Raw genomic sequence first — 20,199 nt, forward strand, 5'->3', positions numbered from 1 at the left:
AGCTAGCACACACGCTAACACACACAATAACACACATGCTAACACACTCGCTAACACACACACTAACCCACACGCTAACACACATAAGCTAACACACAAGCTAACACACGCTAACACACAAGCTAACACACCTGCTAACACACAAGCTAACACACTCGCTAACACACCTGCTAACACAGAAATTATGGGATTAAAGACGAGACATTTTGAAAAGTTTATCGTAATAAAAATATTGAAAAAAGTGTGGGCCCTAAACAGCTGCCCTGAGGGACACCACATTGGAAGTTTTTTGAGAAAGAAATTTTTTTTTATGGAATACACCTTGTTTTCATTGTAAGGTAACACACGCGCTAACACACATGCTAACACACAAGCTAAGACAGAAGCTAACACATAAGCTACCACATGTTATGAAACTGAAGACAGACTTTGACTTGACACGTTTGAATGTGTTTCAGTCGAGTGAGTTGGAGGATTTGCTGGAGGACCTTCAGAACAGCGCCCAGCAGACGGTGTTCCCGCCTCAGCCCCAGCCTCGCCCCTGCCCCCCCTCTGCCCCCTGTGCCCCCCCGGCCCCCTCTGCCCCGTCTGGAGACAAACAAAACCTCATGAACGACATGCTTCAGCTCAGCAGCAGCTCCTCCGCTCAGCACCGCGGCTTCCCCCCGACCAGCGCCCCAGGTCAGAGCTCAGACTGCTGTGGCAGCCACCTGATGATGTCACAAGGTGGTCCAGAAGCTTGTTGTTAAATCACATTTTTACTGTCGCACTTAGAAATTTCTCGGTGAATGTCCTGTGCAATAAATGTATTATTATTATTATTATTATTATTATTATTATTATTATTATTATTATTATTATTTGTATTAATTATTATTATTATTATTTTTTTCTTCTTTTATTTATTTATTATTATTTATATTTATTATTATTATTTTTATTATTATTTTTATTTTATTATTATTATTATATATTTATTTTTATTTTATTATTATTTTTTATTTTATTATTATTTTATTTATTATTATTATTATTTTTTTATTTTTTATTTTATTATTATTTTTATAATCATTATTTCTATTATTATTATTATTATTTATTTTATTTATTTTATTATTATTTTATTTATTATTATTAATATTAATATTATTATTTTTTATTTTATTATTATTTTTATTATCATTATTATTATTATTATTATTACTATTTTTTTTATTTTTTATTATTATTTTATTTATTATTATTATTATTATTATTATTTATTTTATTTATTATTATTATTATTTATTTATTATTTTTATTTTATTATTATTTTTATTTTATTATTATTTTTATGTTATTATTATTATTATTATTATTATTATTATTATTATTATTATTATTATTATTATTATTATTATTATTATTATCGTTATCTGTTATTTGTTATTTGTTTTTATTATTACTAAATGAAGCTTCTTCTGTTGCAGCCGGGTACAGCGGGCCCAGAGCCGTGCCGTCGGGCAGAGCGCCCCCTCCTGTCCGCAGCCTGTCCATGGAGAACAACATGAGCAGAGCCTTCCCTCCTCAGGCCCGGGCCGGAGCCTCGTACTCGCTCCTGCAGCAGCAGCAAAGCATGATGGGAGGTCACGCGGGCATGGCGTCGCAGATGGCGTCGCAGAGCGCCATGGGCTGCGCGGGTACGACTCGCTCTGGCGTCTTCATCGCTCTGTCTGTGAGTTCTGACCCCTGTCTTTGTCCACACAGATATGATGGGGCAGGGCTGGGGGCCTCAGGGGCCCCACGGAGCCGCTCGAATGGCCCCCAACATGAACCCGGCCCTGGCCTCTCGAGCGGCGGCGAACAGGATCAACCTGCAGATGATGGGCAGCGGTGAGAGAAACACGCCAGAGTCACGGGTTTAACCTCTTAACTCCCACCTGAACGGATCCATTTTCTCCAGTTTGGCTTTACCCAAATCAAAAAGATGCTTGGGGAAAAAAGCACCAAAACAGCCACAAAAAATGAGAAGAAAACAAGGATGTAAACGCTACAAAACAGTGACAAAAACTCAGCAAAAATGTGACAAAAATTCAACAAAGATGTGACAAAAATGTGACAAAAATTCAACAAAAATGTGACAAAAATTCAACCAAAAAGTGACAAAAATTAAACCAAAAAGTGACAAAAATTCAACAAAAATGTGACAAAAATTCAACAAAAATGTGACAAAAATTCAACAAAAATGTGACTAAAATTCAACCAAAAAGTAACAAAAATTAAACAAAAAATTAAACAAAAATTAAACAAAAATGTGACAAAAATTCTACAAAAAATTGACAAAAATTCAACAAAAATTTGACAAAATTCAACAAAAATGTGACAAAAATTCAACAAAAATGTGACAAAAATTCAACAAAAATGTGACAAAAATTCAACAAAAATGTGACAAAAATTCAACAAAAAATTGACAAAAAATTGACAAAAATGTGACAAAAAAATCAACAAAAATGTGACCACAATAAAAACAAATAAAATATACAAAAGGTGACTCAACACAGCAACAACGCGAGGAAAAAGATCAGTTTTGTGGGACAGAATGTATTTGGTTCAGGCGGGTGGTAAGAGGTTAAGGCCAGACGCTACGGAGAAAATCAGGATAATTTTATAGATTTTAATTTATCTACAGCTAAAGTTTCTACATTTGAACGTTTCCCTCTTCACCCTCAGCGTCTGGTCTTGAGGAGACAGTATTGTTAGTAATGAAACCATAACATTTGTCTTTATATAAGTGAGTGTTCTTGTCTGATCAGAAATGGAGATGGTGAGCTCCGGTTACCCTCAGGCTCCGCCCAATCAGACGGTGCCGTGGCCCGACCGCATGATGAGCGTGGATCACTACGGAAACCAAAACAGGTGCAGGAACCAGAGCGTCCGCTAGACTGTTTTTTGCCAGCGGGTCTTGACTGTTGGTCTTGCTCCTCCTCATCTTTAATGTGTCTCGTACTTTCATTTAAGTTTGGCCAAGTTTTATCCACTTTGTCGCGGCTCTTCAGGAGTCGCTCGAAGCCTCTGCGTCATTTGTGTATTTTCTCGCAGTTGTGTTAGAGCATCGGCCCAAATATCCAGGAGGCTCAGTGTCTCCTCGAGGCTCCAGGTCTGTCCATGTCTGAGGCTGCGTCTGAAACCATCACATCATAGCCTCTAAGCTCTAACACCAGCAACTAATCCTGAACCTTTCATGGGTCGACTGTTAGATCTGTGCCGTTTGGGAACTAGAGCTTCAGCTGCATTTTGAACAATCCGTCCGTCTTTAAACAGGGGAAAGGGAAGTGACATCACCAACAGCTGTTTTTCTTCTTCTTTAAAGTTATTGGTGGAGTGCAGGCCAAACAAAAGTGCATGTCGCCCCCTAGTGTACAGTGTCCAACAAACAAAGACATTTGTTTGTTTGGATCATAAATCTAAATGATCCAAACATTTCCCTTTAGTATTTTTATATTTTATTCAACAGCTGTTTCTTAAAGCTACAGCAGCAAATGATCCAAGTTTCTACTAAATGAAAACAAAAGCATTTAATCTGTTTCCTGAGTTTCCTCTTTAACACTGACATGTGACTGAGCTGTGGGGACGACGACATGGATTTATCACTTTTATAAAGTTTGGCCTGTGCAGAATCTTACTTTTTAAATTATTATTATTAAATGTGCTCCTGTCAATCAAATCACTCGAGGGTGGGGGCGAGGGGGGTGGGAGGGATTGGCGCAGTGGCTTGTGGGATGGCACATAGCTCCTAATCACCGGTTAGTTAGCATCAGAGGTCCCTATGCTAAAGTGGCTATGATAGTTAGCACCAGAGGTCCCTATGCTAAAGTGGCTATGATAGTTAGCACCAGAGGTCCCTATGCTAAAGTGGCTATGATAGTTAGCATCAGAGGTCCCTATGCTAAAGTGGCTATGATAGTTAGCATCAGAGGTCCCTATGCTAAAGTGGCTATGATAGTTAGCACCAGAGGTCCCTATGCTAAAGTGGCTATGATAGTTAGCACCAGAGGTCCCTATGCTAAAGTGGCTATGATAGTTAGCATCAGAGGTCCCTATGCTAAAGTGGCTATGATAGTTAGCACCAGAGGTCCCTATGCTAAAGTGGCTATGATAGTTAGCATCAGAGGTCCCTATGCTAAAGTGGCTATGATAGTTAGCATCAGAGGTCCCTATGCTAAAGTGGCTATGATAGTTAGCATCAGAGGTCCCTATGCTAAAGTGGCTATGATAGTTAGCACCAGAGGTCCCTATGCTAAAGTGGCTATGATAGTTAGCACCAGAGGTCCCTATGCTAAAGTGGCTATGATAGTTAGCACCAGAGGTCCCTATGCTAAAGTGCCTATGATAGTTAGCACCAGAGGTCCCTATGCTAAAGTGGCTATGATAGTTAGCATCAGAGGTCCCTATGCTAAAGTGGCTATGATAGTTAGCACCAGAGGTCCCTATGCTAAAGTGGCTATGATAGTTAGCATCAGAGGTCCCTATGCTAAAGTGGCTATGATAGTTAGCATCAGAGGTCCCTATGCTAAAGTGGCTATGATAGTTAGCACCAGAGGTCCCTATGCTAAAGTGGCTATGATAGTTAGCACCAGAGGTCCCTATGCTAAAGTGCCTATGATAGTTAGCACCAGAGGTCCCTATGCTAAAGTGGCTATGATAGTTAGCATCAGAGGTCCCTATGCTAAAGTGGCTATGATAGTTAGCATCAGAGGTCCCTATGCTAAAGTGGCTATGATAGTTAGCATCAGAGGTCCCTATGCTAAAGTGGCTATGATAGTTAGCACCAGAGGTCCCTATGCTAAAGTGGCTATGATAGTTAGCATCAGAGGTCCCTATGCTAAAGTGGCTATGATAGTTACCATCAGAGGTCCCTATGCTAAAGTGGCTATGATAGTTAGCATCAGAGGTCCCTATGCTAAAGTGGCTATGATAGTTAGCATCAGAGGTCCCTATGCTAAAGTGGCTATGATAGTTAGCACCAGAGGTCCCTATGCTAAAGTGGCTATGATAGTTAGCATCAGAGGTCCCTATGCTAAAGTGGCTATGATAGTTAGCATCAGAGGTCCCTATGCTAAAGTGGCCATGATAGTTAGCATCAGAGGTCCCTATGCTAAAGTGGCTATGATAGTTAGCATCAGAGGTCCCTATGCTAAAGTGGCCATGATAGTTAGCATCAGAGGTCCCTATGCTAAAGTGGCTATGATAGTTAGCATCAAGGCTCATTTTCCTAACTACTTCCTAACTGACAGCACAATTCGGAAGCATCTTGTCATGGCGGACGCTGACGCACATCCGGTTTAGCGTAAGAGCTCTCACCAATCTGCTCGTTTCAGACGCAGCCTCATTGTTTGTAACTTCCATCCAGTGTTAGCATTAGCATCAGTGAAGGCCTTGCTACGGTGGCTTGTTAAGCTCAAAAAGGCGCATGTTTCCCACAGTTGTTTTGGATTTATGTTCACACCTGGAGCGAACTGGACCAGAGTCCGTTTGGAAGCGAGACCAGGACCACCTGAACAAGTGGGTCTCGGTTCTTTGATCCGCACCAGGATCCGTTTGTTGTTTTCACACCTGCATAAAAGATCCGGACCAGAGTTCAGAGCTTAAAAGAGCTTAAATCCAGACGTGTGGAGAGCGGCAGGTGTCACATGCGCAGCCCTGATCCTGTCCTGACGCTCACTGAAGCCTGTTCTGTCGTGCAGGCCGCCCCAGTACGCGCCGCACGAGGACGCCATGACCTGCCTGCCGCCGGACCCCCACGTGGACGAGGGGGCGCTGCTGAGTCAGCTGTGCTCTGTGCTCAAAGACTTCGAGGGGCTGGAGGAGATCGACAAGATGCTGGGGATCCCGTCTCTGGCCGGACAGGTCAGAGTTCACCGGATGTTTTCTGATCAGATCTGCTTTTCCCTCTGAGCTTGTTAGTAGTGCTGACCCTCACACTGTGTGACTGTGACCCCTCGTGACCCCTCAGGGCCCCCTGTCGGAGCAGGAGCAGCCCCCGCTTTACCCCCATCACCTCCAGCAGCAGGGCTACACCTCGCTGCCCCCGGAGTCCTCCTACCACCGCACTGCCATGCCCGCACACATGGGGCAGCAGAGGGTCGCCTACCCGCCCATGATGAGGCCCTCCGGGCACAGACCGACCGCCCCCACCCAGCCCGGGCCCCCCCAGCCCAACAACCTGAGGCTGCAGCTCCAGCACCGGCTCCAGGCACAACTGGTGAGACTTTACACAGGTTAATGTGGATACAGAGTCATTATTCCCTGTTTTACTAAATATAGCTGAGAAGCTGCAGGTGAAAACACTGATGTTTATGATGTTTGTTTTAAACAACAGCACAGCACGACATCAGCTCTGTACGTTATTTTTAACCCCTTAACTCCCACCTGAACCGAGCACATTTTCTCCAGTTTGGCTTTACCCCAGTCCAAAAGCTTCTGGATAAAAGCTGTGGAAATAGCAACAAAACTGAGACGAAAACAATGATGGAAATGTGACAAAAATGTGACAAAATGTGACAAAAAAAAAAAAAAAGGGCTCACTACTGACACCTACTGATGGAAATCTAATAATATATAAGATAATTTCTGTTGCCTGGCTCTGCCATACTCTTCCCTGTCCATTCCATGCAGGGAGTTAGTCTGGTCACGGAGCACTTGGAGCAGTTTGAAGGGGCGGGGCCTAACGCGCACAGATTGTCAGTGAAATAAACCAATTAGCGATTAGCGGACGTGACGACAGCTGTGTCCAATTAAACAAATATGAAGTGAATATAAACTCACGCGGACGCGAGGCAAAATCCTTGACTACTTCATCCAATGGTTAGTTTTGGCTGATAAAAACATAGAGGTGCAGCGAGTGACGTAACCTTCTCATTTCTCTGTGACGGTCGTGATTGGTTCGGCTCGGCCTTAGCCGCCAATCAACAACTTGTCTACCGTGCGTGGCCAGACCCACCTTCTTTCGTGCAGAAAGAAGGTGGGTCTGGTTTATCAGGCTATAATTTCTGAGGCTTGAAATGAGACTCGCTGCTTCAATCAGATTGAATTGAAATATGACTTGATATCAACACGTCGTCCTCAGCTCAGTTCAGATCCACATGGGCTGTATGACCGTATTTCCGATATTCTACATTTGATATTCTGTTCTAATTGTATTATTTATACTTTTTGCCCCTTTTAAAGTTTATATATAAGACACCTATTTAGTATTAACTTTTCCTGCCTATTTGCTCCGCGAGTGTTTCTTCAGAGCAGTGTTAAAACCTCGTTACTCCCGCCTGAACCGAGTACATTTTCTCCTCTCGACTTTAACCAAATCTAAACACGAAAAAGTGTCAAAATAGCGAGGAAAACGAGGATGAAAAGGTCACAAACAACCAGCAAAAAAGTGTCAAAAAGCAATGAAACAAAAGTGACGACAACGCGAGGAAAAAGACCTGTTTAGATCAGTTTTTTAGGTCTTAGCTTTCAAATGAGACATTACTCTGGCCTGTAGGCTTCAACCTTTTAGATTCGGGTAAAGCTGAACCGGAGAAAATGCCCTTGGTTAAGTACTGAGGGCATTTTCTCCATTTGTGCATTAACCTCTCATTTGAAAGCTAAGACTTACAAAAGACCTATAACGGAGCTTCGTCCTCGTCATCACGGTTTCGTCCTTTTTGGTTGTGTTTTCCTCACGTTTTTCGAAGCTTAGATGAGTTTTGCTAGACTTAGCTTTCAAATGAGGTGTTACTCTGGCCTGTAGTCGAGAAGCTTTTAGATTTGGGTAAAGCTGGAGACACTGGGCTTGGTTAAGGCGGGGGGCAAGGGGTTAATTTCGTCGACAAAAATATTTCATCTTACTAGAATGAAGACAAAATATTTTTTCTTTTTGTCATTGTCAAGTTTTTCGATGAGACTAAAACTATGACTAAAATGTCCAGATACTTTAGTCGACTAAAATAAGACAAAATGAAAAGGAGAGACTAAAATCATCGAGACTCAGATGTACCTCCTGTGCCAAAGGAGCAGCTCCATGACGCAGAGGAGCTGATTAAACATGATTATAATGAATATTAGAAATGCACAGTCGACTAAAACTAGACTAAAATTGAAGATATTTTCGTCAAAAGGCTAAGACTAAAACGGAATTTCTCCTTTGTGAGATCAATAAATGTGCATTGTGTCTTATAACCTCTTAACTCCCACCTGAACGGATCCCATTTTCTCCAGTTTGGCTTTACCCTAATCAAAAAGCTTCTTGGGGAAAAAAGTAACAAAACAGCCACAAAAAATGAGAAGAAAATAAGGATGTAAACGCAGCAAAATGTGACAAAAACTCAACAAAAATGTGACAAAAACTCCACAAAAAAGTGACAAAAACTCAACAAAAAAGTGACAAAAACTCAACTAAAAAATGACAAAAACTCAACTAAAAAATGACAAAAACTCAACTAAAAAGTAACAAAAACTCAACTAAAAAATGACAAAAACTCAACTAAAAAATGACAAAAACTCAACCAAAAAGTGACAAAAATTCCACAAAAAAGTGACAAAAAATCTACAAAAATGTGACAAAAAAGTGACAAAAAACTCAACTAAAAAGTGACAAAAACTCAAGAAAAAAGTGACAAAAAACTCAACTAAAAAGTGACAAAAACTCAAGAAAAAAGTGACAAAAACTCAAGAAAAAAGTGACAAAAATTCCACAAAAAAAGTGACAAAAACTCAACCAACAAATGACAAAAACTCAACCAAAAAGTGACAAAAATTCCACAAAAAAGTGACAAAAACTCAAGAAAAAAGTGACAAAAACTCAAGAAAAAAGTGACAAAAACTCAAGAAAAAAGTGACAAAAACTCAACTAAAAAGTGACAAAAACTCAACCAACAAATGACAAAAACTCAACCAAAAAGTGACAAAAAATCTACAAAAATGTGACAAAAAACTCAACTAAAAAGTGACAAAAACTCAAGAAAAAAGTAACAAAAAACTCAACCAAAAGTGACAAAAACTCAACTAAAAAGTGACAAAAAACTCAACTAAAAAGTGACAAAAACTCAAGAAAAAAGTGACAAAAAACTCAACTAAAAAGTGACAAAAACTCAAGAAAAAAGTGACAAAAAACTCAACTAAAAAGTGACAAAAAACTCAACTAAAAAGTGACAAAAACTCAACCAAAAAGTGACAAAAATTCCACAAAAAAGTGACAAAAAACTCAACCAAAAAGTGACAAAAAAGTGACAAAAAAAGTGACAAAAAACTCAAGAAAAAAGTGACAAAAAACTCAACTAAAAAGTGACAAAAACTCAAGAAAAAAGTGACAAAAAACTCAACTAAAAAGTGACAAAAAATCCACAAAAAAGTGACAAAAACTCAAGAAAAAAGTGACAAAAAACTCAACTAAAAAGTGACAAAAACTCAAGAAAAAAGTGACAAAAAACTCAACTAAAAAGTGACAAAAAATCCACAAAAAAGTGACAAAAACTCAAGAAAAAAGTGACAAAAAACTCAACTAAAAAGTGACAAAAACTCAAGAAAAAAGTGACAAAAACTCAACAAAAAAGTGACAAAAACTCAACAAAAAAGTGACAAAAAACTCAACTAAAAAGTGACAAAAACTCAAGAAAAAAGTGACAAAAACTCAACTAAAAAGTGACAAAAACTCAAGAAAAAATTGACAAAAACTCAACTAAAAAGTGACAAAAAACTCAACTAAAAAGTGACAAAAATTCCACAAAAAAGTGACAAAAAACTCAACTAAAAAGTGACAAAAACTCAAGAAAAAAGTGACAAAAAACTCAACTAAAAAGTGACAAAAATTCCACAAAAAAGTGACAAAAAACTCAACTAAAAAGTGACAAAAACTCAACAAAAAAGTGACAAAAATTCCACAAAAAAGTGACAAAAACTCAACCAACAAATGACAAAAATGTGACAAAAAATCGACAAAAATGTGACAAAAAATATATATATAAAAAAAGGTGACAACACAGCAACAACACAAGGAAAAAGATCAGTTTGTGGGTCTTAGCTTTCAAATGAGGTGTTACTCAGGCCTATATAATGGCCAAAGAGGACAGAATGCATTTGGTTGAGGCGGGTGGTAAGAGGTTAACTGGATGTAGTAATGTTGGTTTCCCGCCTCCTCCAGAACCGTCAGCCGATGGTGAACCAGATGAGCGGAGTGTCCAACATGAACCTCCCCCTGAGGTCCAACGTCCCCAACCAGGTCAGGCTCTTCACACGTTCATGCAGACAAACTCTTCCACCGGCACAAGTCACTAAACCACGTGTTGTTTCTCCTCCAGGGCTCTCTGAACGCCCAGATGTTGGCCCAGCGGCAGAGGGAGTACCTCAGTAACCACCTCCGGCAGCGGCAGCAGCAGCACCTGCACCAGCAGAGGGCGCTCATGATGCGGGGCGGCCAGGGCGGACTGAGCATGCCCGGTGCGGGCGCTCCGTCCGGGGCCCCCAACCCGCGGCTCAACCCCCAGACGCAGCCCTACGCCTACCCAGGGAACAGCTACGGTACTGGGCCTCCCCTGTCCTCACCCGCCCCCATGACCCCCAACGTCAACCCCAACGTGGGGGGGTACAGTGCCTTCTCGTACAACAGCTCAGGTATTAAATCAGCTCTAAAACCAAGCTCTTTGACGTGTGATGTCAAGAATAAGCGTTTTTAAAATGGCTGTGGTTATAAAAGCTGCTTTAAAGGAACAGGCCACCGTTTTTACATACTGAGATATGTTCTTACCTGAGCTTTGACGAGTTCTTTAGGACCTGTCTGATCTTCCCCCGTGCCTTCAGTCACGTAAACACAGCGCAGACGGCGTTAGCATTTAGCCTCTCCCTCTCTCCTCTATAGCTCCAAAACAGGTCAAGATAGAAGCTACCAAGCTCTGCCACGTTTTCCCTATTTAAATATGGTTACGTGAAGTGTTCCACTACAAAGTATAATTACACAAAATTAGACAATGTGGATTTTCTAAGCGGATAAAAGGGGGATTATATTGTAAGGCGTAATATTACCAGGAGTAATTTGGCATCCGCGCAGTAAAGTGAAGATTACTGCGCGGATTTCGAACTACTCCTGGTATTATTACGCCTTTGCTTGATCGCAGGGTAATATTTCTGTTTCGATGCAGCTGAGCCCCCCCAACATTAAACACAAATAGCAGCATTGTCCGTAATATAAGTAGAACGGTTCATCTTTAGAACCACAGGAGTTGCTCCTTATTTAAAGTTGTTATAAGAGTGTTGTGAGAGTGACCTCTGTGAGCAGGAGCTTCTAGAGCAGATGTGAGATGTCACATGACGATGAGGCGGCCGTCGGGGGGGCCTCTAGATCCGCCCCTGGTACATAAATACATTTTAGAGAGATGTTTTCCAGGGAAAGCTCGTGACCCACTGAGACGGTTCCGTGACCCACGTTTGAGTCCCCACCCTCCAGTTGAGAACCTCTGGTCTAGAAGCTCATGTGACAGTGTGAGTTGGAGATGGATCTGATTAGGGCTGGGTACCGTTAAACGGTTCCTACTTGGTACCGACCGTAAAGCTCCTGTAGGGGGCGGTATCAAAAACCTTTTTTTTTTCTGTGCTAATTTTCGGTACTTTTTCTCTCCAAACGTCAATAAATGATCCACAGTGAGTCTAAAAAAGCCTGAACTCATGAGCAGCTTCAGCGCAAATGCAGAAGCAAAGCTGTAACTTACTCACACTTCAGTCACTATCAGAGATGGCAGAGCCGCGGACTGAGCCAGGACTAAACCAGGACTAAACCAGGACTAAACCAGGACTAAACCAGGACTAAACCAGGACTAAACCAGGACTAAACCAGGACTAAACCAGGACTAAACCAGGACTAAACCAGGACTAAACCAGGACTAAACCAGGACTGAATAAGAAACTAGACTCTTAGACAAAGAGAAAAGCAGTGACAACGAGAAACACATGGGCTTTAGCTTTAGCTTTACCTTTAGCTTTACCTTTAGCTTTAGCTTTAGCTTTACCTTTAGCTTTACCTTTACCTTTACCTTTACCTTTAGCTTTAGCTTTACCTTTAGCTTTACCTTTAGCTTTACCTTTAGCTTTACCTTTACCTTTACCTTTAGCTTTAGCTTTACCTTTAGCTTTACCTTTAGCTTTACCTTTAGCTTTACCTTTAGCTTTACCTTTACCTTTACCTTTAGCTTTACCTTTACCTTTAGCTTTAGCTTTACCTTTACCTTTAGCTTTAGCTTTACCTTTACCTTTAGCTTTAGCTTTAGCTTTAGCTTTACCTTTACCTTTACCTTTAGCTTTACCTTTAGCTTTACCTTTAGCTTTACCTTTACCTTTAGCTTTAGCTTTAGCCGCAGAGCCTGAAGTTCCTGCTGTTGTTTAAACTCCAGCTGCACCGGAGCGTTTGGGATCAAAGATTGTCTCTGGAAAAGGTGAGGCTCACTCTGCATTAGCCATGTTTGGAACAGTTCTGGTGCTTTGTCAGTGACAGAGTGAGCGCTCTCACTATGTAACAGATCTGTGACGTGTGAGGAGCTTTCACTGTGGAACAGCTCAGTGAGTTTAGAAAAGTTTATCTTCAGTAAACGCTCCTGATGTGGATCTGGTCTGTTCCTGCAGCTCAGGAGGGAATAATGTCCGAACTCTCTTTTTATCACGGCTTTAGTGGGAATTCTGCTCAAAACATGAAGCTCCAGGTGACGCTGCTGCTCCTGTTTTCTGGTGTGCCGTGTTTGGATTTCCTCCTGAACCATACTTTTCCTTTGCACATTATTTTAACTCAATTAAAATAACACAGGTGTCGAAAAAAGTACCATCAAGGCACCGAAAAGCAGGTATCGTTAAAGTAGTGGTAGCGGAAAAAAAAACGAACGGTGCCCAGCCCTAGGTCTGATACAACCCCATGGGAGAGCGTTTGTGTCTAAATGTTTTTCCTCATCATTGTTTGGAAGTGACTGGATTCACAAACCTGCCCCGTTCGTGACTGAAAGTCCTTTCATCGTTCTGAATATCGTCTCCACTTTCAGACGCCTTCATGAGAAAGTCATGTGACCTCAGTTCATCTGCGCTGAGGGAGAAGATGCTGGACTTTAGGACAGTTTTTGTTTTGTTTCCCCAAGACAATTTTCCTCTTCACAAGCTCTACTTTTTGTTATTTTTTGCTTGAGGAGTCTGGTGTGAATGTCCTTAAAAATGTCAGTGAAACATAGAAGTACCTGCAGTATTAGTAGTAGTAGTTTGTCATGTACCAGCAGTAAAACATCAGTACTTTTCCATCACGTGTGAAACCTCGTCCTGCTCTCTGCCGCCCCCTGCAGGAATGTCCCAGCCGCCGCAGCAGGAGCCCGGCTTCAGCCCTCTGCTCTCCCCCAGGCACCAGGCTCAGGGCCCGGGTATGATCCAGCAGAACCAGGCCCAGCCACAGGGGGCACCGCCCGGGTACCACCCGCCCAGCGCCGACATGAACGGCTGGGGCCCGGGCGCCACCAACGCCAGCAGCAGGTGAGCACACAACGCCACATCACCCAACGAATATATAACTTATAACTTATTCATGAGTGTTTCTGATGTTTAACCTCTTACCACCCGCCTCAACCAAATGCAGTCTGTGCTCTTTTGGCTGTGGAACGCCTCATTTGAAAGCTAAGACCCACAAAACTGACCTTTTTCCTCGCGTTGTTGCTGTGTTTTGTCACCTTTTTGTTGAATTTTTGTCACATTTTTGTTGAATTTTTGTCACATTTTTGTTGAGTTTTTGTGACATTTAAAAAAAAAATTTGTCACATTTTTATTGAATTTTTGTCACATTTTTCTAGAATTTTCGTCACATTTTTTTTGCATTTTTGTCACATTTTTGTTGATTTTTTGTCACATTTTTGTTGCAACAAAACTGAGATGAAAACAATGATGATGTGACAAAAAAAATGCTGAAAAAGTGGCAAAAATGAAAAAAAAATGGGAAAAAAATGAAAAAAAATGACAAAAAAATGACAAAAAAATAACAAAAAAATTGAAAAAAATGACAAAAATGACCAAAAAAATGACCAAAAAAAATGACGAAAAAATGACAAAAATGTGACAAAAAGTGACAAAAAAATTACAAAAAAGTTACAAAAATTAGTTGAAACCCCCCAAAAAAATGATGGAAAAAATCTGTTGACGTGAGGAAAAAGATCCATTTAGATGAGTTTTGTAGATCTTAGCTTTCAAATGAGGTGTTACACTGGCCGACAGGATTTGGGTAAAGCTGAACTGGAGAAAATGCTCTCGGTTCAGGCGGGAGTTAAGAGGTTAAAGCCACAGAGATGCAGCACACTGTTTTTGTAGCAACACACACACTAATAATAATAATATATATTTTGTTCCGTGGAGATGATTTTGATGTGTGTTGTTCCCGTTGTGTGTTTGCAGCCTGTACTCCGCTCAGTCCCAGTTCTCCCAGTCCGGCCTCGTGTTCTCCGACGGGTTAAACATGGCTCCCATCAGCAGCGGCGGCGGCGGCGGCGGCCACATGGGGGCGATGTCTGCCGACCCGGTGAGGACGGGCACTTCCTGTTGTGAAACTCTGCCCGTGTTTCCTGTAATAACGAGCCGTCTCTGCAGGTGAACGACGGCCTGATCCTGGAGCAGCTGGCGATGGACATGCTCCCACAGGACGGAGACCCCTCCGCCGTGAGTCACGCCCACAAACATGTCATTCACTTTACCCACACGATGAGGGAAACTCACACGGCTCTGTGGCTTTAAAGTGAAAACAGACCAAACTCTCCCTTTACAATTTTATTTCATGAAGTTTTGTTGAAAAGCTCAAAGATGTGGATCGGTGCATGCCTAGTATCCATGTGTAGCAGGAAAGGCTGTGACCGAGGTGACGCTCTAATCCAAATATGTTTATTATTATTATATTTATTTGAGCAGCGAACAAGGTACAGACAACAGATGTTTTCACAGGAAAAACATCTGTTACCTTCTCAAAAGGAGTCGCTGAAGTTCATAGAACTTACTTGACTTACCCGACTTATCATTCGTGAAGCTCATACATGCAAATCTTTCGGCGAAATTCACCTTTTTGACCTCGGAAAATGCCATTTATGTGAATCGTGTAGATCTGCAATGAAAGAAAATGAAGGCGGGGGTATGTGGCGTGTAACGTGTAAATACACTCTGCACTGGCTGAGGCTTGTAAAATGTTACGCCAAATATGCCATTTCCCCAGAGGAGCCTCCAGCTCCAGGTGAAGTGAGCCGCTGCCCCGCGCTCGCTCACTTCACCTGGGCAGTGCCACAGCCGCCCGCATCCACCGGCTGACTGTAGCTCGTCTACTCGCTAACCCCACTACAACAGACGCATCACTGACGGCGATGACCCGCATGAGACATCGCGCTGAGGCTGAGGTGAAAGTTACACCGCTTTATATTACGACAAGTGAACTTTTACTGCTTTTACTTCGTAGCTGCAGCGATAATGCATCTGCACAACAGAGTTGACACAGCGCGAAACTGTGCACGAGACTGATCCAAGTTTTGTGATGCCTGTAGATTTCATATGTAACAACAGCCGCGTGAAATGTGAGAGCATCTGTAAGCTAACCTGTAAAGCTAACACAGCTACATTTACTGTGAGGCTAAATTGACCGGGCAGGTTCCCCTGTGCGCGCGCTGCACTCGTTTGATGCGCGGTTGCGGTCAGTGAGGAGAGGGCTGACCTCTCCAGGTGGACCGTGTGGTCATTTTGGAGAGGGCTGACCTCTCCAGGTGGACCGTGTGGTCAGTGAGGAGAGGGCTGACCTCTCCAGGTGGACCGTGTGGTCAGTGAGGAGAGGGCTGACCTCTCCAGGTGGACCGTGTGGTCAGTGAGGAGAGGGCTGACCTCTCCAGGTGGACCGTGTGGTCATTGGGTGGTTCTGACGTGGTTTCTGCTGATCAGAGATGTTGTGGCAAGTTTACTAAAACTGAACGTGTCCAAAGAGACTTAACTGTTCAATCTGCCAAACCATTTGTAAACTTTTTGTCGCTACTGAAGCCAGAAAAAACTGATACCATTGTATTTTGTGTGGTTTAGGGCGGCATATTCTGCAGTGTATGTTATATTTCTATAAATAGTCAATAAAAGTTTAAAATCTATATTTAAAAATCGAAAATGTAACAATATTTGATCCTTTTTTAATATAATTCAAATAGAAGACAGTTTCTTCTGATGAACAGCTCATTTCCTTCCCCTATCCAGCTGCACCTGTTTCATCACCAAAGCCTTGATCTCGGAGGAACGTTTATCTTTTAAATCAAACCTTCTAACCTCTTCCTTTTCTCCTTCTGTTCCAGAGTTACTGCTGATGCCGGGTCGCGTCGCGTGAAGCCATCTCCCCCCCGTTCCCCCGCTGATCCAAACACCTCCGGGCCGAAAACACACCCCTGAGGTCCGCCACTTATGCAACTCTGACAGAAACGCCGGTATTTCTGCAGCGAATGTAGTTCCACTTTTGTAATTCCAGCTCAGATTTCGTCTCCAGCTGCGCCTCCTCGACCCGAGACCCGAAAACTGTACATTTTTTGTAGTCGAGAACGTGAGAAACTTTAAGAGTATTTTACATTTATTTATAGTTTTGAAGAAATAGACTTTGTTTGTACGATAAATGAAGACGTGTAATCTATGAAGAGGTACATTTTTTTGTGATTTGCAGATTAATATATTTGAACTTTTGCTGTAGACGCGATGAAATGCTGTAATTTTTAACTGATTTTTGATGATTGGAAACAGAGCTGTATATTTATTGTAGACACTGAGTACTTTGACGGATACTTGACCTAAAAGCACACAATCACTTCGAATATGGAGGAGAGAGGAAAGAGCGGCTCGACAATCGAAAAATCAGGTTTGGAATGAGTTGAATTCAGAACATTGTGATCGTTTTGTCCATAAATATTTTATTTTTAAGACGGCGGTGGATTTCACTGAAGCTGTTGTGGCTCATTTCACCAGTTTGAGCAAAAAAACAATCTCTATGGTGCAGATTTTTGCTTATAACGTTCTTCTAAACTTGCTCAGGCCCATGTGCTTTTGTTTGGGTCGCAATTGACTTCAAATCATAACAACGCCGCCCGAGGCGTGACTTCCTGTTTCGATCCAGCACGCCAAAATAAAAGCACACAGCTCGTCTCATTGATTAGTTCAGCAGGAACTTGCAGCATTACAAGAAAATAATTAAATACACACATTTTAAGTGTTTTGTCTGTTAATAAGCCGAATGCTCGGGTCGCCTGTTGCATTATGGGTAACTTTCTTTTGGATACATAACCATAATGATTTTTAGTGTAAAGCAACAAAGAAAGCTCTGATTTGGACCATTTGAACCACTGGAAAGTTGATGATTTAAAGTGTTTTTGTCGTCGCCGTGGAGCTTGTTACAATATTAGCTTAAAGAGGGGGTATTGTGCTTTTTTCAGTCCCATAGCACCAGTCTATATCACACTACAATGATGACAAACCTTCTGTTGGTTTGTAAATGCAGTAAATTAGAATAACTGCCTTGTATAAAATGTCTCTCTCAAAATGGCTGTAGTGAATGTGTTGAAATAGGCCTCTGTCTCTTTAAGAACCTCTGAGCCTTTAGACACGCCCCCTCCACACGCTGTCTGTGGCATCAGTGGGGAGGGGGTTCTGCTGAGGAGCAGTGGTTGGTTACTCGGCTGGTGACGAAAGCTCGGAGGCGTCTCCAGGAGGTGGGGGCGTTCCTAGGAGGACTCAGGCAAACCTATCCCTAAAATGGCCGCCATCAGAGTTTTTACAGATGACTCAAAAATACGTGAATGTGCCAAGGCAACACTTCAGCCATGTTTTTAATGAGGGAATGACAGAATAACATGATGGAAAGCTTGAAAAAGTCAATTTTGCATAATACCCCCCCTTTAAAGTCTAGTTTTACACCTGGGCTGTGACGGAGAGAGAGAAACTGAAAGAAGTGAACAGTCATTCATGTGTAGAGATGCTTCAAAAGTGACGACCAGTCCTTGTTCACATAGTTGGAATAACTATGTGGTCCACTATGACCCACAACTGCCTACGGAGCCCCAGTCCTGACTTTTTTGCTTTCAAGGTATTTACACCGATACATAAAATATGATTTGAAGTTATGAGTCAATTACGGCTGCGCGAGTGCCGACCCCGACCACAACAGAGTCTGCCCGATAGAGCTTATAGTAAAAGCCCTGAATGCTAAAGGAAGATCACTCACGCCCTCGCCTCAGTCGACCTCTCCTAAACATGAATGTCCTGAATTAATCAGCCCTATGCCTCTGATACAGCGCCCCCTGCTGCCACGGTTCAACACTAACACAGAAGCTTCATACACAGGATTACAGACCAGGCCTCAGAAAAAACCCGCATCGGTCGACCTCCAGCTGATTATGGATCGTTAACCTCTAGGATCGAGCCCGATATTCTGAATTCAACTCATTTGTTTCCCGTAAAGATCCTTAATTGGCTTGTTGCACAGAACGGCTATGCTAGTTCCTTTGACCTGAAGTTGTGAGCGCCAGTACTTCCTGTCTGTATTCTTTTCCTGGAATAATAATCACATTGTGTACAGATTATGTTGTGGGCGGTGAGTTCCCGGTCGATGATCATTTACTGTGTTCAAATCATGATGTAACGAGTTCAGAGGAGACGCCTGTGATCATGAAGGATTGATAGTTTGTTTTTAAGCTAAAGGCTAACATGCTATAAAAAAAAATATACATAAAAAGGAACTACTTCAAATTGTGTAATGCATTAACCCCTTAACTCCCACCTGAACCGAGCACATTTTCTCCAGTTTGGCTTTACCCCAATCCAAAAGCTTCTGGGAAAAAGCTGTGAAAATAGAAACAAAACTGAGACGAAAACAATGATGAAAATGTGACAAAAAAGTGAGAAAAGTGTGACAAAAAAGTGACGAAAAATTGATGAAAAAGTGTCAAAAATGTCACAAGAAATTGACAAAAAATGGACGAAAAAATGACCAAAAAAGTACAAAAATTTGACCAAAAAAAATGTCAAATTTGAAAAAAATTGACAAAAAAAACGACAAAAATGTGACAAATATGCGATAAAAAATGTGACAAAAAAATGAAAAAATAAATAAAATTGGACAAAAAAAAAAGACAAAAAAGCAACAAAAGAGTTGAATACCCGACAAAAAAATGATGGAAAAAAAATGTGATGACGTGAGGAAAAAGATCCTCTCGGTTCAGGCGAGAGGTTAAATTAGCCTTTAGCTTCAAGACAAACTCACTGATCCTTATAAACATAAACGTCTCCTCTATGGAAATATTTCTACCAGAAACTCACTGGTCTAAGCTAATCTTAATGGAAATTAATACGAACAGGAAGTACTAGCGCCCACAGCTTCAGCTCAGAGGAACTAGCGTTGCCACATTGTGCAACAAGCCGATTGTTCCACAGAGACGTCTCACTCCTCACTGTTGGAATCACCGATGTATCCGGAGCGTTTCTCCTCCTTCACGTTTTTCTGTGAGCCTGAACTTTTCCCTTTGTGTTTTTTCACCGCGGAGAAAAGGTGTGAATGTCCGCACTTCAGGTACTACTTTACGACAAAACAAACACTGGAATAGCTTTAGCCGTAGATGCTAACATGTAGCTTTATGCCTTAGAGCCGCCATTTTGTGTCGGTTTCACTCGTTTCCCATTGTGCACCACTGAAGGCGAGACACGAACGGGACTGGAGAGACTTTGAGCCTTTTACTGTGAGAAACAAGTTAGAAAAAATCACTAAAACAACAAGAAAGAAAAGAGCGAGGTTCGTTTCATTGATGCGCAGGTTTTTACTTGACGAGAAGAAAAAAAAAAAAAAATTAGGAGAAAATCGGGAAAAAAGTTGAAAAATTATTGAATAAAAAATGAGTGTTTTTTTCCTGCTCTATTTTCGCGTTTTCCGGACAGTTATCTCGTGTCAGTGTCGCCATGGTTACCTGTAAACGGCGGCGCTTCAGACCCCAGCGTGTCTCGCCTTCCTCATCCTCATCCTCGCTGTGCGGCGGTCGTGGTTAGCCTGGGTTTGACCGCGTGGCGACTGTCCCTTTAAGAGCAGACTCAGGGGAAACTCTTTGTAAACCCGAACATTCCTTTGATGAACCTCTGACTGAAACTTCTCCCACTTTAATAATGATGATGTTTTGATTTGAGTCCGACTGCTGCTTC

General features: G+C 41.7%; 1 protein-coding gene across 3 annotated transcripts in view; it reads left to right on the forward strand.

The window, feature by feature from the left end:
• LOC306966291 (nuclear receptor coactivator 2-like) overlaps nt 1-16,929 on the forward strand; it is a 55,680-nt gene extending 38,751 nt beyond the window's left edge. The window contains exons 11-22 of one of the 3 annotated variants that reach the window (XM_079560999.1): nt 459-681; nt 1,455-1,679; nt 1,747-1,872; nt 2,793-2,895; nt 5,724-5,886; nt 5,993-6,241; nt 10,157-10,234; nt 10,314-10,626; nt 13,323-13,506; nt 14,416-14,539; nt 14,608-14,676; nt 16,326-16,929. In XM_079560999.1, the coding sequence (XP_079417125.1) occupies nt 459-681; nt 1,455-1,679; nt 1,747-1,872; nt 2,793-2,895; nt 5,724-5,886; nt 5,993-6,241; nt 10,157-10,234; nt 10,314-10,626; nt 13,323-13,506; nt 14,416-14,539; nt 14,608-14,676; nt 16,326-16,337 (1,869 nt within the window). In that variant the 3' untranslated portion in view covers nt 16,338-16,929. The remainder of the gene's footprint in view (nt 1-458; nt 682-1,454; nt 1,680-1,746; nt 1,873-2,792; nt 2,896-5,723; nt 5,887-5,992; nt 6,242-10,156; nt 10,235-10,313; nt 10,627-13,322; nt 13,507-14,415; nt 14,540-14,607; nt 14,677-16,325) is intronic. The other 2 variants (XM_079561001.1, XM_079561000.1) reach the window with 2 other exon arrangements.
• The last annotated feature ends 3,270 nt before the right edge of the window (nt 16,930-20,199 follow it).

The sequence above is a fragment of the Gobius niger genome (assembly GCF_951799975.1).
Source record: "Gobius niger genome assembly, chromosome: 8".
NCBI lineage: Eukaryota > Metazoa > Chordata > Actinopteri > Gobiiformes > Gobiidae > Gobius > Gobius niger.